The sequence below is a fragment of the Salminus brasiliensis genome, chromosome 1, assembly GCF_030463535.1.
Source record: "Salminus brasiliensis chromosome 1, fSalBra1.hap2, whole genome shotgun sequence".
Lineage (NCBI taxonomy): Eukaryota > Metazoa > Chordata > Actinopteri > Characiformes > Bryconidae > Salminus > Salminus brasiliensis.
The window spans coordinates 83,891,688-83,907,434 of record NC_132878.1 but is presented as its reverse complement, the minus strand read 5'-3'; the positions used below and the strand labels follow the sequence as shown (position 1 = coordinate 83,907,434).

General features: G+C 39.9%; 1 protein-coding gene across 1 annotated transcript in view; it reads left to right on the top strand.

The window, feature by feature from the left end:
* Positions 1–11,291: 11,291 nt before the first annotated feature.
* Positions 11,292–15,747, top strand: part of gnal (guanine nucleotide binding protein (G protein), alpha activating activity polypeptide, olfactory type) — a 63,842-nt gene continuing 59,386 nt past the window's right edge. Inside the window, exons 1-2 of the mRNA XM_072691288.1 lie at positions 11,292–11,904; positions 12,157–12,229. Of these exons, the coding sequence (XP_072547389.1) occupies positions 11,766–11,904; positions 12,157–12,229 (212 nt within the window). The 5' untranslated portion in view covers positions 11,292–11,765. The remainder of the gene's footprint in view (positions 11,905–12,156; positions 12,230–15,747) is intronic.

The window sequence follows — 15,747 nt, the reverse complement described above, 5'->3', positions numbered from 1 at the left end:
TTTGGCGCCTGTGGCCTTGGTGTTCTTATTTAAAAGTCCTGATGATGAGGGATGTCTCCACTCTCATCATTTTCATAAACCACGCAAAATCGCAGGGCAACAATAGTGACCTAGCCTAGTGACATCCTAAACCCATGTTCATGGGTTCTATGTCCATTGTTCAGTACGTTTAGTACACAATTAGTAATGAAATGTGTAAATGTGAAGAACCTCCACCCAAAAAACTCCACCTGAAGGTCCATAAATTGGTGTAGAACCTTTACAGTGTGTGAAAGATCTTCTCTGTTTCAAAAATGTTGCAAAAAAGTGCACAAAGTGGTTATTTTTGCAGAACCATTTTTGGTTCCCTAAAGAACCTTTTCATTTCCATCCTTCATATTAACATTTTAAAAATGAGACGTGTGAGTTTGAAGAAAGTTTGAAGAAAGAATCTCCACCTAATGTTCGAGTGGTCCATAACTTGGTGTAGAACCTTTATAATATTATGCAAATGTTCTTTACATTCTCTGTCTCTAATTTGTTGCTTTAGGTTACCTAAAGTTCCTCTTCTACGGCACTGCTAAAGAACTCCTTGCGGCACTGCTCTTTTTTAAATAGTGTGACAGAAGGATTTAGCCTATTTCCCATGATTTGTCATGATTTCCATTTGTTTTCAATATCAACTTGTAATTGTATTTGACCTGTACACTGTTTAAGGGCATACAAAGCCTTAACAGTGGAGTTACCTTTACGGTGTCTGGGCCTAAATTCACATACCATCTCAGCAGTAGGAGTGCTGATCCCACTGAATGTCATCATCACAAATATGGCGGAATCTGATCTGAAACCAGCCATGAATAACTGGAGGAACTCTTGCTCGAGTCAGTCTTTATACCTGCCTACCTCAGAATAGGGTGAAAGTCTACAGTACATTGGGATGAGAGCATCGCCCTCTAGTGTCTATTCACAGTAGCATTGCCTTTTTGAAGGAATGACTCAGGTGTACTGCTGTTGTTATGGGAAGAATATTGCCATTGTCATGCAAAAGCTTGTATTTTCAGCTTTTTAACATAATGTGAGTCCAGCAGGTGTTCTTCACCTTGTGTCAAAATTTCATGATGAATGGACCAATAGAAATAATCCAAAATGACCATGAGTAAAATCACATTACATTGACTTTCATTGGTGTTTCCTCATCCTGTAAAGTTGCCATTTTGGAGATACAAGGTTTTTGTGTCACAGCTATTCCAAACAGGTTTATGAAAAGGTCCACAAGATGGTGACAAAATGAGCCTGTTAATAACAGGGTGCCTTCAGGGCTGGGACACTGCAGGCGTGATGGACTTTGAAATTATTCTACCTGTGCTTAATTAAGAGTGCAGCATAGACAAACACCAGTGACCGTTTATCTTTCTTGAAGTCTACTGCTAAGTCGGGCCTCAGCTAGAAACAGCATGAGTTGCACAATATCTGGTAAAACTCAGCAACCACAGCAGTCTTATCGACGTATGCTTTGAGTAAAGTTCACCCACGTTTCAGCTTATTAATACCTATCAATGTAGTTGCCCTCAGTTATTGCCCCTGGCTGCACCGCTTTCCCATGAGTGGTATCAAGGACAGAATCAAAATGATATTGGTCAAAGAGTTCAATGATAAACCAATGTGCAGAGCTAGCAGCTCGTACCACTTTGACCAAATCAAAGTCAGCAAGACACACAGTGACATTTCAGGGTCAGTCTGGATAGAACCACAGAAGACGGTCTTTTTCAAAAGTATTGAAACAGCAAGTCCAATTTATTAGTTTTTGCTAAACACTAAAGACACTTGGGTTTGAGATCAAAGATGAATATGAGACAATAGAGCAGAATTTCAGGCCTTATTTCATTATATTTACATCTAAATATGTACCATAACTTAAGCCCTGTTTCCTCCTGGTCACTTGATGTGACGAGTATCTGGATTGTATCCCGATAAGATTTCAGCCACATGCATTTACACTCGGTAGTCGAATGCATCGGTTCTAGTCACTGTGTGGAACGGAATATGCAAATTTGCTTGTTCAAAACAATTATTAATGGTGTTTTGGTTGGCGATTGTGTCTTGGAGAGATGGCTGAGGTGTGCTTTTTACACAGGAGGGTCAATTGGATCTCATCTGGTCACGCTGGGTTACGCATTTTGGTGTGTAAAGTGTAAACTGAATCCGGTCAAAGTAGTTTCAGATACTATCCGGATATAAAAGGTGTAAACAGGCCCTGTTTACTGTTATTTGTAGGCTTTACCTCAAAGCCCCCACAATCTCTCTGTCAGTAACTGCTGTTGTTTTCCATGGCCAACCTGTTCAGTTTCTGGTTGTTATTATATAATTGATTTCTTTCTTTCTGTATTGCTATATTAGCTGGGTCCAATGCTGGTGGAATGGCTCTGACTGATATTTCCTCTGCAAGACCTGGTAGCCCACCAAAACTGCCCCATTAGATAAACAGCATTTTTATCTTCGATCAAGCTCCACTATCGTTTAAGAAGTGGTATCTTTGCATATGCTGACTAGAAGAACATTAAAACAAACAAACAAAAAGCTGCTGGTTTTGTCAGAACAATGGAGTGACCACCCCAGAGTGCATTATTGAGTGTGTATGGGATTACTTGGATGGTGCAAAGTGGAAAAGGCTCCAGCATCTAAAATTGTGGAGGTGTGGAAAAACTGAAAGTGAGTAGTAATAAAGGAAACTAATGAAGGGAGAACATATGGAATACTGAATTACATCTAGTCACTTTTATTACATTAAGGCTTTTATGTAATATTCTGTTAAATATACAATTTTTTTTTCCAGTTTTGACCAGAACATTCCTCCTCTTAACCTTTTTCAACTCAATGTTTAGAAATGTCAAATACATTTAAGTTGTAAATACACTTATTTACAACTTTGCATTGCATATAAGATTGTGGCCTAATATAGCATGCATACAACATTACATAGCATGATTCATTCTCATCGTCTGCTGAAGTACAGGCCACAAGCTGAGCACAACCAGTTTTTCAGGACTAGTTTGGTAAGCAATCAGTATCATTTTAATAGTATCTGTGAAAACTAAAAAATTTAGCAAAGTACTAATCACCTTTTCCTGTGTGGCTTTATGAATCAAAAAATGACTCATGTTTATGTAATTTTTAAAAGTACTTGTCTTGTTGTTTGACCCACGGTCAAATTACGTGTCTGATTATTTCACACTCGATATGTTAAAAGATAAGATAAGATAATCCTTTATTAGTCCCGCAGTGGGGAAATTCTCAGATTCTCAAATCAGAAAATAAATAGGAATTGTAGGATTAGGAATAGGATTGTGCTGCAGAACAAGCTTTTGTTTACTACAATTAACATAAAGCTGCTTGAAACTGTATGTTTTTTTTGTTCGTTTGTAATTCCTGCAGTGAATGGCCGGTGAATTTCTTAAACTGTAGTTGTGACTTTCAGAATATGAGGACTGAAGTTTGACCTGCAGCCCTGTTTCTTTATTCCAAAACACGATGGAGTCATGTTTACTGTAAAATAAAAGTTGTGATTTTTTTTTATTCACGGAAACATCTGGTGATAAGTGCAGGAGTAAATGTGTGTGTGTTGGCTTTTATAGCTGCATGCCAACAGCAGGAGAGGAAGGATACAGAACACCCAGAAATGTTTTTGGAGCCTGAGTGAGTGCTTTGGAAAGAGAACTCACAAGTGTGTGTGTGTGTGTGTGTGTGTGTGTGTGTGTGTGTATGTGTGTGTGTGTATATATATGTATGTATGCATGTGTTCATGTGTGTGTGTTTGTTTGTTCTTGACTTTATAAGGCATTTATAAGGTTTGATAAGGTTGATAAGGTAAAGTGTGGCTAAGTTCTGTTTATTATTATTATTATTATTATTATTATTATTATTATTGGTATTATTATTATTAATATTATTATAGTAGGTTGTTACAAACATTATATAGGAGAATTCAGGCACCTATTTTATTTATTTAATTTTGCTACCTTAAAAAGCAACTGTAACAACTGCAGACACACAGCTTGTGTAATTGCCATAAAAAAACATTGCCAATAGAATAAGACACTCTGGGGCAACTAAAGTCACTGTGCCAAACAGTGGCTAGAGGGGTATGAAGCCCACCAGCATGTTGTTGTACAATTGCGAAGTGGCATCTGAGCTGGGTGAGTGGTGCTTTTCTACGAGCATCAACGGGTACGAATTACATGTAATAGGGCTTCTAAGGAGGGGCTTGGTAAATTGGGTAGGATCTGTCTGTCTGTCTGTCTATCTATCTATCTATCTATCTATCTATCTATCTATATATCTGTCTGTCTGTCTGTCTATCTATCTATCTATCTATCTATCTAGTCTGTCTGTCTGTCTATCACTCGATCTACCTGGCTGTCTGTCTATCTATCTATAGATCTATCTGAGTCGGTATGTCTGTCTATCTATCAAGCTAGCTAGCTGTGTATCTATCCCTGTATATCTATCTATCTGTCTATCTATCTATCTAGTCTGTCTGTCTGTCTCATTCCATTTTTGCTCTATCCCTGTGTGCTGAGTAAAAGTGTGGACTGTCTGAGGGAGGCCCTGAGTGTGTGGAAACACAATACAAATACAATGTGTTTATATGTACTATATATGTGTGTGTACATATTTACTTGCTTATTTGTTTGGTAAAACAGATAAAACAAAAAAAAACACAAGTGCATTTAAAATCAACTTTAGAAAAAGATTTCTTGTGATCCTGCATGAGACTGCAAACCATCCCGCCAGCTTACCCTGCTCTCCTCTGCAGCTTCTGTAAGCACATTAGCTGCAGAGAGCTCAGGGAGAGCAGGAACGTCCCAACAAAAGAGGCTGTGAAGAGCTCATTCTCAGAGTCAAAACAAGCGTGTTGACAAACAATGAGAAAGAATGGTGAACGAAGCTAAATTAAGCCTCCAGCAGGATGTGGGAGCAGCTGTGTTTAAAAGCATTTCTAAGAATAATGCCGGCAATGGGAAAGCCATTCCTGTCAAGCAGTTTTATTTGGGGTTCCACTTCTCCAAAGATGTTAGTATTTAGATGATGAGGGTCAGTGCTTTGTGTTGAATTTATACTCATATTTTATACTCTTTATACTTTTCTTATACTGGAATTTGTTAAAGTTATTAGTTATTTGAATACATATGTATGTTAGCCTTATTATGGGTGGTCTTCTCACATCAACCGAATCAACAACTGCTTCTATTACCTTCTAAAGGACGGCAAAAGTTAAACAAAACAGATCTGAAATTGTTGATCTCTGTCATGATTGTGGTGTGAAATATGGAACTCACTCTCCTTGCTGCAGTAACAGTTTATACACTGTTAGAAATAAAGGTGCTACAGCAGTGCCATGAGGGAACCACTTTTGGGTCCATAAAGAAGCACTGTTGTGAAGGAGATTTGATTTTAAAGAGCTTTAAATAATAATAATAATAATAATTATATATATATATATATATATATATATATATATATATATATATATATATATATATATATATATATATATATATATATGCCTATGCTTTAAACCTTTTATGGGTTCTTCACACACACCTGTCTTTTACAATGCGTATGGTACCACAAATGCTTCTTTAATGACATTGCTCAAAGAACCTTTGGTAGCACCTGGTAGCCGAATCATCTGAGCTGGGTGAGTGGTGCTTTCCTACGAGCATCAACAGGTACGCATTACATGTGATAGGGCTTCTAATGAGGGAGTTGATCTGTCTGTCTGTCTATCTATCTATTTATCTATCTATCTATCTATCTGTCTGTCTGTCTGTCTATCTATCTATCAGACAGACAGACAGACAGACAGACAGACAGATAGATAGATAGATAGATAGATAGATAGATAGATAGATAGATAGATAAATAAATAAATAATCTTGAATCTATGCTAGAATCTAAAATGATATAATTACAATAAATCAATACCATAAAATATAAGCATTTTCCTCTTTCAGTTGCACTGTTCTAAACTTCTGTAAGAACTGAAGACTGAAGTTTACACTCAGTTACTCTGACCTCCATTTGACATGACAAATCTCAGATTATTCACACGTGTCCAATAGAACAACATCCACCAATGAAATCCCCGTTCAGTCAACAGTCAAGGTCAGTTCTATTCTGCCAAAATACAATGATCTTATCAGTGAACTGATTTTTATATGACAAGTACAGGTCGCGCTCATAGAGGTGAAAGGTGAACGTCTGAGTATCTTTTTTAGGAAACTGATGCAGGGCATATGCTGTACATTCAGATGTGATTCAAGCCTTCTACACACCTGTTTCCTGTTTTTGGTCTCCGGCTCTCACTCTTGTTTTCTAAATTGGTCTCTCGTCATCATCACCGTCCTGCAGACACTCGCCTCGCATGTGCAGAGAAAAATTCACCAGAACCAAAACAAGCCCCCCCCCCTCGCCCAACACACACACATGCACACACACTCACCTCAGAAACATGCGTTTAAGTCATTCATTCTGCAGAACCTGCAGGAACACAGTCACTTTCAGATCTGTCTATTCTGCTCACACTGACCAAACACTTAGAAAGAGTTTGTATTAAAGGGGTTTTCCGTGCAAAACTCCTTCCTGTCAGCTCAGTTTTCAGGGCAATGTAGCCCATACTGCCTAGATAGATACACTTTATTTATTTTAAGAATATTAAAAAGACATTAAAAGCTTTATTTTATTTATATTTAATGTGTAATTGGAAGGAAAGCACAAGAAAAACATTATACAAAAATATACAATTGCTTTTTAATTTATCTTCATTGTTAGACAGGTAGGTAGACCGATAGATTCCAGAATTTGCTGGTACTGAAGCCATTCTTCTCCACCAGTGACATATTCCCAGTGCCACTGGCTGCAACACAGCCCAAAGCATGATCAGTCCATTCCCTGCCTAACAGTTCTTTCTGTTACAGAGGTGTTCTTTCCATGCAATCATACCTTTGCTGATTGCGGCCTGAACATTCCACTTTAACTTCATCAGTTCACAGGACCTGTTTCCAAAACATATGATGATGTTCCTTTGGAAACTGAGGCTCACCACTTATGGTGAGGACGCAGGAAAGGTTTTCTTCCGATGACTCTGAGGTGTCGCTGCACAGTAGAACAGGGCACCCTTACTGCAAAGTCCAGCTAAATCTTTCTGTAGGTCTTTTGCAGTCAAATACTTTTGATTTTGATTTTTAAGTTCTTGGCCTCCAGAGTCTCTTATTATCTAGCAGTACATTTCAATATGAACCAAGTAAACAGCTTCCTAAAATCCTGTGCTATTTTCTTATCCTGTTATTTTCCTGCGGTCAGAGTACTAGATAGCTGTCAAGAGGAGCCCATGGCTGCTGATTGTTGGGACAGGGTTTGAGAAATTTGAGTATTTATAAAGCTCTGCAATTTGCATCACCTAGCCATTCCTAGTGATGACCGTGAACCAAGCCTAACAAGCTAGTTAAGGTTTGAGATGTTTGGCCAAGCTTTTGCATGTGACTCCTTTCCTTTTTTACTTTACAAAATACAAAATACTGTTTGTATTTTGTTGTACAGTACATTGTTGTTTTTTTGTACCATGGGTGTCTAAATGTTTGCATACCACTGCAGATAGATACATTGATTGATAGATGGATGGATAGATAGATAGCCCCCAGCATGGATTAAAAGGGAAATTGATAACCTTGATTTCAGAAGAAACACTTGTCTATAAACTTTACAGGTACACTATATGGACAAAAGTATTGTGTCAGCTGTTCAACCAGGATTTGATTGCATTCAGCGACAAGTGCATTGATGAGGTCAGGAGGACTCCACCTCTTCCCAAAGATATTGGATTTAGCACCATCATTTAAGAGAACACAGTTCCCGGCTCCACAGCTCAATGCTGGGATGGCTGGCCTAAGGCATGGTGCCAGTAGGTTCATGTTTAGCTGCTCCAGAGAGTCCTATTGTAATGGCAGTGCTTCTCTACAGCTGTGTGTGCGCATTTGCACACCTGTGTCAGCAACGGGTGCAACTTAAAGTAGCTCAATGCATTCATTAGAAGGGGTGTCCACAAACATTTGGACACACAGTGTAGATAGACATTCACATTTTGCTGGTTTAAACCATTTAAGACATTGAACAAATAGCTGATTGCACTGCCTGTTACTGGCCACAAGGGGGAACTCAAAGCTTCCTGTCCAAATTTCCTTCCACAATGAGGCCAAGCCAGTCATTCCCTTCAAATGAATCCCTTTTTTTTGTTTGCCTTGTGTGTCTCCATGCCACAATACCGTGGTGATTTGCATGATCTGGAGCCAGTCCATGGCCTTAAACTCCTTTAAGATCAACTTTGCATCTCATTTCCATTTTTCGCACTGGAAAATCTTTCCACTGTTCGTGCGACACCACTGTCCTTTTCTGCGTGCCCCTATCATGGTTAGATAAGACCCATCTAAAAGTCCAAACATCCAGATCATATTTGTAAGAGCCTTGTTTGTGTTTGACAAGCTAATGGCACTTCCAGCCATGACGAATAACAGCTAACTCAGCTCAGCTAAGCATGATGGCACAGGACTTCAGGCCAGAGTTGCAGTAGCCCATCGCGGCGCACAGGCCATCCCGCATTCTTCAGTTCGCTTGTTATGCTGCTTCCAAACAACCCCCCTCTGCCAGAACTTGTCATGGCACATCAAAGGCCATGTGCACAAACCTGTAGACTAAACATCACTTGAAGCTAACGTTGAAATCAAGCCCATTAAGCTAACACTGAATTCACTGAAGCACTTCTATAAGTACTGATTTACAACATCTAAATATATGACTAAGGGAAATGCACTTTAAGGGCACTAGACTTGAAAGGAAACCGAAGAGGCTGTTTGGTTGTCGTTTGGTCAACCAGCCAGCTGTGTTGACTGCCTGTTTTAAAGAATAGCGTACCGAAAAAAATAATTTACGCAATCTTTCCCTTGCCCTAAATATATGTGACGTGTTTGACCCTTTAGTTTCGCAGTCCAGCTACAAGGTTAATATGTTAGAAGTCGCCTAAATATAAAACTAGGTGACGTAGACTTCCATCATATCAAAATCCTTATAAGATATTTATGCAAATAATTACTATTAATAATAATAAGTTCTCCTAAACCTTTTTTTTTTAAGTAAAACTTCTGTATATGAACAGCATGAACTGTAGAGTATGTTGTGAAAGTTAATCAATCTTTACATTCTATAATAAACAAAATCTATAATCATATATGGGTCCTTTAAAAAATACCTTTATCATATATGGTCCCTTTAAAGACCTTTAACCTTGCGCTAGTTAAAAATATGACTTTCCTCAGCTAATGTTTCTTATCAAGCCTGCTTTTATTACCACCCCTGTTGTTTCGCTTTACACCTTTAGACATGTCAAGACCACCTTTCAACAGGATCAGTTACACCTGATGTGGTTTTCCTGCAAAGGTGATCAAAGGTTGACCCACGGCGTAAAAAAAACAAGTAGAAACAGGCCTGGTCTCTGCCAGGTCAGGTAAATCCAACAGGTTTCATCCATTCCATTGGAACAGCAACTCCACCGTGTGCACAGCTATGCAAAAGTAGCTCCACATTTGCATAACATCTGCCGTATTTGCAACCTGTCCGTTTTTTATTAGAGGTAAAGTTGGCCAGACCTGCTGTCCGCGCCACAGACATCTTCTTGTTCTCTTTTCAGCAAGGTGCGGACAGGGTTAAGAATGCGTTCCAGCACTAGTGAGCTCCATTTGAGTAAACAGACATGTTGTTTGTTTGTTTACGTACCTGACACACGCGTCTGTGGCTGAGAACATGCTTCATTAGAAAACACTGTAAAAACAAGGTGTGCTGCAGAGCTGTACAGTGCTCCAGGCCTACTGAGATGCATTTGCATTTGGCAATATTCACAATATGTAGGCTCTTTCCTTACTTCCTTACTGTTCCATTACTGACATTACTGAAACTACAGCGCCACATCTTGTTGTTCAGATCGAAAATTGGCAGTGTTTTGTTGAAACGGACTGACGATCACTGTTCATTGTTGTTTGAAGCTATCTATAGGTCTTTAGGACAATTAATAGTTATTTAAGATTCAGACTCAATCCCGGTCTGGATGATCCAATAGGCCCAGCACTGCTTTAACCACTACTTTAAAGTCACGTGTGCGCAAGGGTGGGACTGAGAGCCATGGGGCGAGCTGTTTTCCCAAACTATGGGGTGTTCATGCACTTAAAACTCCTAAATTCCAGTTCCACATTTCCATTACACACTCATAATAGTGTAATATGATAGTATTGAATATATTAATAACTTAATATAATAATACAATACTTTACCATTGGCTCAAGCATTATTATTATTTACTAATGTATTATTATTATTATTATTATTATTACTACTACTACATAAAAAGCTCTGCTGGAGCAGCAAGAAGAAGAAGAAGAAGAACAACAATAATAATAACAATAACAACAACAACAACAATATACTATATATAATAATACTACTACTAATAAAATGATTGTAAACCAATCAATTAATCACTTTCACTTGGGAAATTTAAAAAATGTCATTTTTGCATAAAACCGTTCATCCATCCATCTTCTTATCCACTACCTTCTGCTTCCTGGTCAGGGTTGCAGTGGGTCCATAGCCTACTTGGGATGTTTTGGATACAAGGTAATATTACCCCCTGGACTCCAGTCTGCCCCAATATATACTACACACACACACACACACACACACACACATATATATATATATATATATATATATATATATATATATATATTTTTTTTTTTATATATATATATTGTGTGTGTGTTGTAAATAATAATAATAATAATAGTAATAATATTAAGAATAAAAATAAGAATACATTGTTTATAAAATAAGAATTACATTGTTTAATATTCAAGTGTATATTATTCATATGTAAATATGTATTTATTTATTTGTTGTTTATTTATTTGTTGACTCGACTTTAAGGCTGCTGTCTGTATGTTGGGCAGTTTCAGGAGCATCATCAAGGTCATACGATTTTAAGAAAGAAAATAATTGTCAACCCTCCAGCTCCATGGTGGTCAGTGCTATGTGAACACATCTGCGTAAACACACACACACACACACACACACACACACACGCTAACGTACACGGTTAGTTCACCTGTCGCAGCGCTCGTGGCTGAGCTGGGCGGCCTGTGGCGGACACGGAGGCGCGGGCAGTGCGGCTACTTCCTCTAACCACTGTGAGCAGTGCTGAGTTAAAGCCACCCATCCACCCACAGCATTACACACACACACGCACACACACACGCATACGCATACGCATACACACACACATACATACACATAGACGGAGAGCGAACAGCGAGGGGGGAAGAGGAGCCACCGCCGAGCCGTAACGGCCCGATCCACTGCACTGCCAGCCCTGCTCCACTTCCTACTGCCTGCAGTCTGTGCTCCTCTCTCTCTCTCTCTCTCTCTCTCACTGTGTGTGTGTGTGTGTGTGATGATGATGCACACACTCGCAGGGGTTCACTGACACACTCTCTCCTCGGCTCCGGTTGGCGAAGGGGTTAAAGCGAAGCCCTTTTTTCCTCTCTCGTGGCGACGGATAAGTGGCGCACGGATTGTTTTTTCGCTGCCGTTTTTTGCGCCAGACTTCCCCTGTTTACAGTTTGAAGAATTCCCGCTGCCTGTTTTCGATCCGTGTTTGCGAGAAGAGAAGACGAGCAGGGCGGAAAATGGGCTGTTTGGGCAACAGCAAGACCGAAGACCAGCGCATCGACGAGAAGGCTCAGCGAGAGGCGAACAAAAAGATAGAGAAGCAGCTCCAGAAGGAGAGGCAGGCGTACAAAGCCACGCACCGGCTGCTGCTGTTAGGTAAGCCCGACAGAGATGGACGCTCTGGCGGATTAGAGCCACATCCAGCCCGGGCGTGTTTTTCTCCAGCTCGCCTCTCGTCCACATCACGCCTTTGACAGGTCAGGATATGGATGGCCGGTGGACGGATGGGACGGCGATCGACACGGTGTTTTTCTGGCTCGTTTTGAAAATGCTGAGCCGTCCTACATTTCTCTAACGCTGTTTTTCTCCCCTCTCTCTCTCTGTGTGTGTATTTGTTTTCATGTGAAGGGGCTGGAGAATCCGGAAAGAGCACCATTGTCAAGCAGATGAGGATCTTGCACGTCAATGGCTTTAACGCAGAGTGAGTCCTCGCTCGTTTCCACACCATTTTGGTGTAAAATATTCATATCCCGCTCCTTGGTTTGCCTGTTTTGAGCTGGCCGAGATCGTGGTTCGTCGCCTCGTCTCGTATTTGTGCCGCGTACAGGGCCCACGGTTGAGGCCAGCATGGCGACAAGCCTGCTCTGTCCAGCTGATTTCTAATAGCTGTCAGCGAGATACAGCCGTCATGTTGTAAGATAGGGGTAGATATGTAGGTACTAGCTAGATTCAGAGATTCCTGCTGCAGCTGCTGTCTGTCTGTCTGTCTGTCTGTCTGTATGTCTATCTGTCTATCTGTCCGTCTGTCTATTTGGTCATTCAGGTAATGAAGCTGTTCTGCTGTGTGGAGAAATGGCTGGTGTACTGGCTAGTGGCATGTGAAACACAGCCGTTTACAGTTGTCGCAGCTAGCTGTGTTCAGTATCTCATAGCTAGGTTTGTGTACACAGCCTTCTGCGGTTGTTTCAGCTAACTGTCTTCACTAACGTATCACACAGCTAGGTCTGTATACACAGGCGTTTGCAGTTGTTTCGTCCAACGTGACTGTGTTCAGTATTAGCACAGCTAGGTTTGAGTATAGCCTGGTGCAGTTCTATCAGATAGCTGTGTTCAGGATAACACAGCTAGGTTTGGGTTACAGCCTTATGCAGTTCTGTCAGATAGCTGTGTTCAGGATAACACAGCTAGTTTGGGGTATAGCCTTATGCAGTTCTGTCAGATTGCTGTGTTCAGGATAACACAGCTAGTTTGGGGTATAGCCTTATGCAGTTCTGTCAGATAACTGTGTTCAGGATAACACAGCTAGGTTTGGGTTACAGCCTTATGCAGTTCTGTCAGATAGCTGTGTTCAGGATAACACAGCTAGTTTGGGGTATAGCCTTATGCAGTTCTGTCAGATAACTGTGTTCAGGATAACACAGCTAGTTTGGGGTATAGCCTTATGCAGTTCTGTCAGATAGCTGTGTTCAGGATAACACAGCTAGTTTGGGGTATAGCCTTATGCAGTTCTGTCAGATTGCTGTGTTCAGGATAACACAGCTAGTTTAGGGTATAGCCGCATGCAGTTCTGTCAGATAGCTGTGTTCAGGATAACACAGCTAGTTTGGGGTATAGCCTTATGCAGTTCTGTCAGATAACTGTGTTCAGGATAACACAGCTAGTTTGGGGTATAGCCTTATGCAGTTCTGTCAGATTGCTGTGTTCAGGATAACACAGCTAGTTTAGGGTATAGCCTTATGTAGTTCTATCAGATAGCTGTGTTCAGGATAACACAGCTAGTTTAGGGTATAGCCTTATGCAGTTCTGTCAGATTGCTGTGTTCAGGATAACACAGCTAGTTTAGAGTATAGCCTTATGCAGTTCTGTCAGATTGCTGTGTTCAGGATAACACAGCTAGGTTTGGGTATAGCCTTATGCAGTTCTATCAGATAGCTGTCTTCAGGATAACACAGCTAGGTTTGGGTTACAGCCTTATGCAGTTCTGTCAGATTGCTGTGTTCAGGATAACACAGCTAGTTTGGGGTATAGCCTTATGCAGTTCTGTCAGATAACTGTGTTCAGGATAACACAGCTAGGTTTGCATACATGTCATTTTGTTGTAGTTTTGGGTAACTGTGTTCAGGATAACACAACTAGGTTTGGGTATAGCCTTATGCAGTTCTATCAGATAGCTGTGTTCAGGATAACACAGCTAGTTTGGGTTACAGCTTTATGCAGTTCTATCAGATAACTGTGTTCAGGATAACACAGCTAGTTTGGGGTATAGCCTTATGCAGTTCTATCAGATAGCTGTGTTCAGCATAACATAGCTAGGTTTGGATACATGACCTTTCGTTGTGGTTTTGGATAACTGTATTCAGGATAACACAGTTAGGTTTGAGTATAGCTTTATGCAGTTCTGTCAGATTGCTGTGTTCAGGGGAACACAGCTAGGTTTGTGACTAACGGCACAGCCTTTTGCGGTTATTTTAATTGTGTTGAGTACCAAAGAGCTCTGTCTTTTGGCTAACTATGAGCAGTATCTCACAGCTAGGTTTGGGTATAGCCTTATGCAGTTCTATCAGATAACTGTGTTCAGGATAACACAGCTAGGTTTGCATACATGACCTTTTTTTGTGGTTATGGGTAACTGTGTTCAGTATAACACAGCTAGGTTTGCATACATGACCTTTTGTTGTGGTTTTAGGTAACTGTGTTCAGTATAACACAGCTAGGTTTGCATACATGACCTTTTGTTGTGGTTTTAGGTAACTGTGTTCAGTATAACACAGGTTTGTGTATAGCCTTATACAGTTCTATCAGATGTCTGTGTTCAGGATAATATCTAGTTTTGGATACATGCCATTTTGTTGTGGTTTTGGATAGCTGTGTTCAGGATAACACAGCTATGTTTGGGTATAGCCTTATGCAGTTATATCGGATAACTATGTTCAGGATAACACAGCTAGGTTTGCATACATGACATTTTGTTGTGGTTTTGGATAGCTGTGTTCAGGATAACACAGTTAGTTTTGGGTATAGCCTTATGCAGTTCTATCAGACATCTGTGTTCAGTATAACACAGCTAGGTTTGCATACATGACATTTTGTTGTTTCAGATAACTGTTCAGGAGAACACATCTAGATTTGTCAATAACCACAATCTTTGCACTTGGTTCAGCTGTGTTGAGCTCAGTCTTTTGGCTAACTATGATCAGTATAACACAGCTAGGTCTGCATACATGATATTTTGTTGTTGTTTCGGATAACTGTGTTCAGGATAACACAGCTAGGTGTGTGACTAACTTTACAACCCTTTGTGGTTGTTTAAAGCTCAGTTTTTTATCAGTATCATCAGTATCTCACAGCTAGGTTAGGGTATTGCAGTTCTATCAGATATATGTGTTCTGTATAACAGCTAGGTTTGGATATATGACCTTTTGTCATTGTTTTGGATAACTGTGTTCAGCTAGATCACAATCTTTGCAGTTGGTTCAGCTGTGTTGGTTACCACAAAGCTCAGTCTTTTGGCTAACTATGATCAGTATCTCACAGCTAGGTTTGGGTATAGCCTTATGCAGTTTTATCAGATAGTTGTGTTAAGTATAACACAGCTATGTTTGGATGTATAGCATTTTGTAGTTGTTTTAGGTAGCTGCGTTCAGGATAACACAGCTAGGTTTGCATAGATGACCTTTTTTTTTGTTGTTTCAGATCACTGTCTAGATCTAGATTTGTCAATAATCACAGTATTTGGAGTTGGTTCAACTGTTTTGAGTACCACAGAGCTCGATCTTTGACTAATTGGATGTATTACCTTTTCCAGTTCTTTCAGTGAACAGCGTTCAGTATAACACAGTTAAATTATAATACATGACCTTTTGTTGTTGTTTAAGGTCACTGTGTTCAGTATAACACAGCTAGGTTGGTGTATGTTGCCATTTTCAGTTGTTTAAGCTAACTATGGTTTTAGTACTAGATGCGTGGAACTATATAGCATTTTCTGTTGTTTAAACTGTG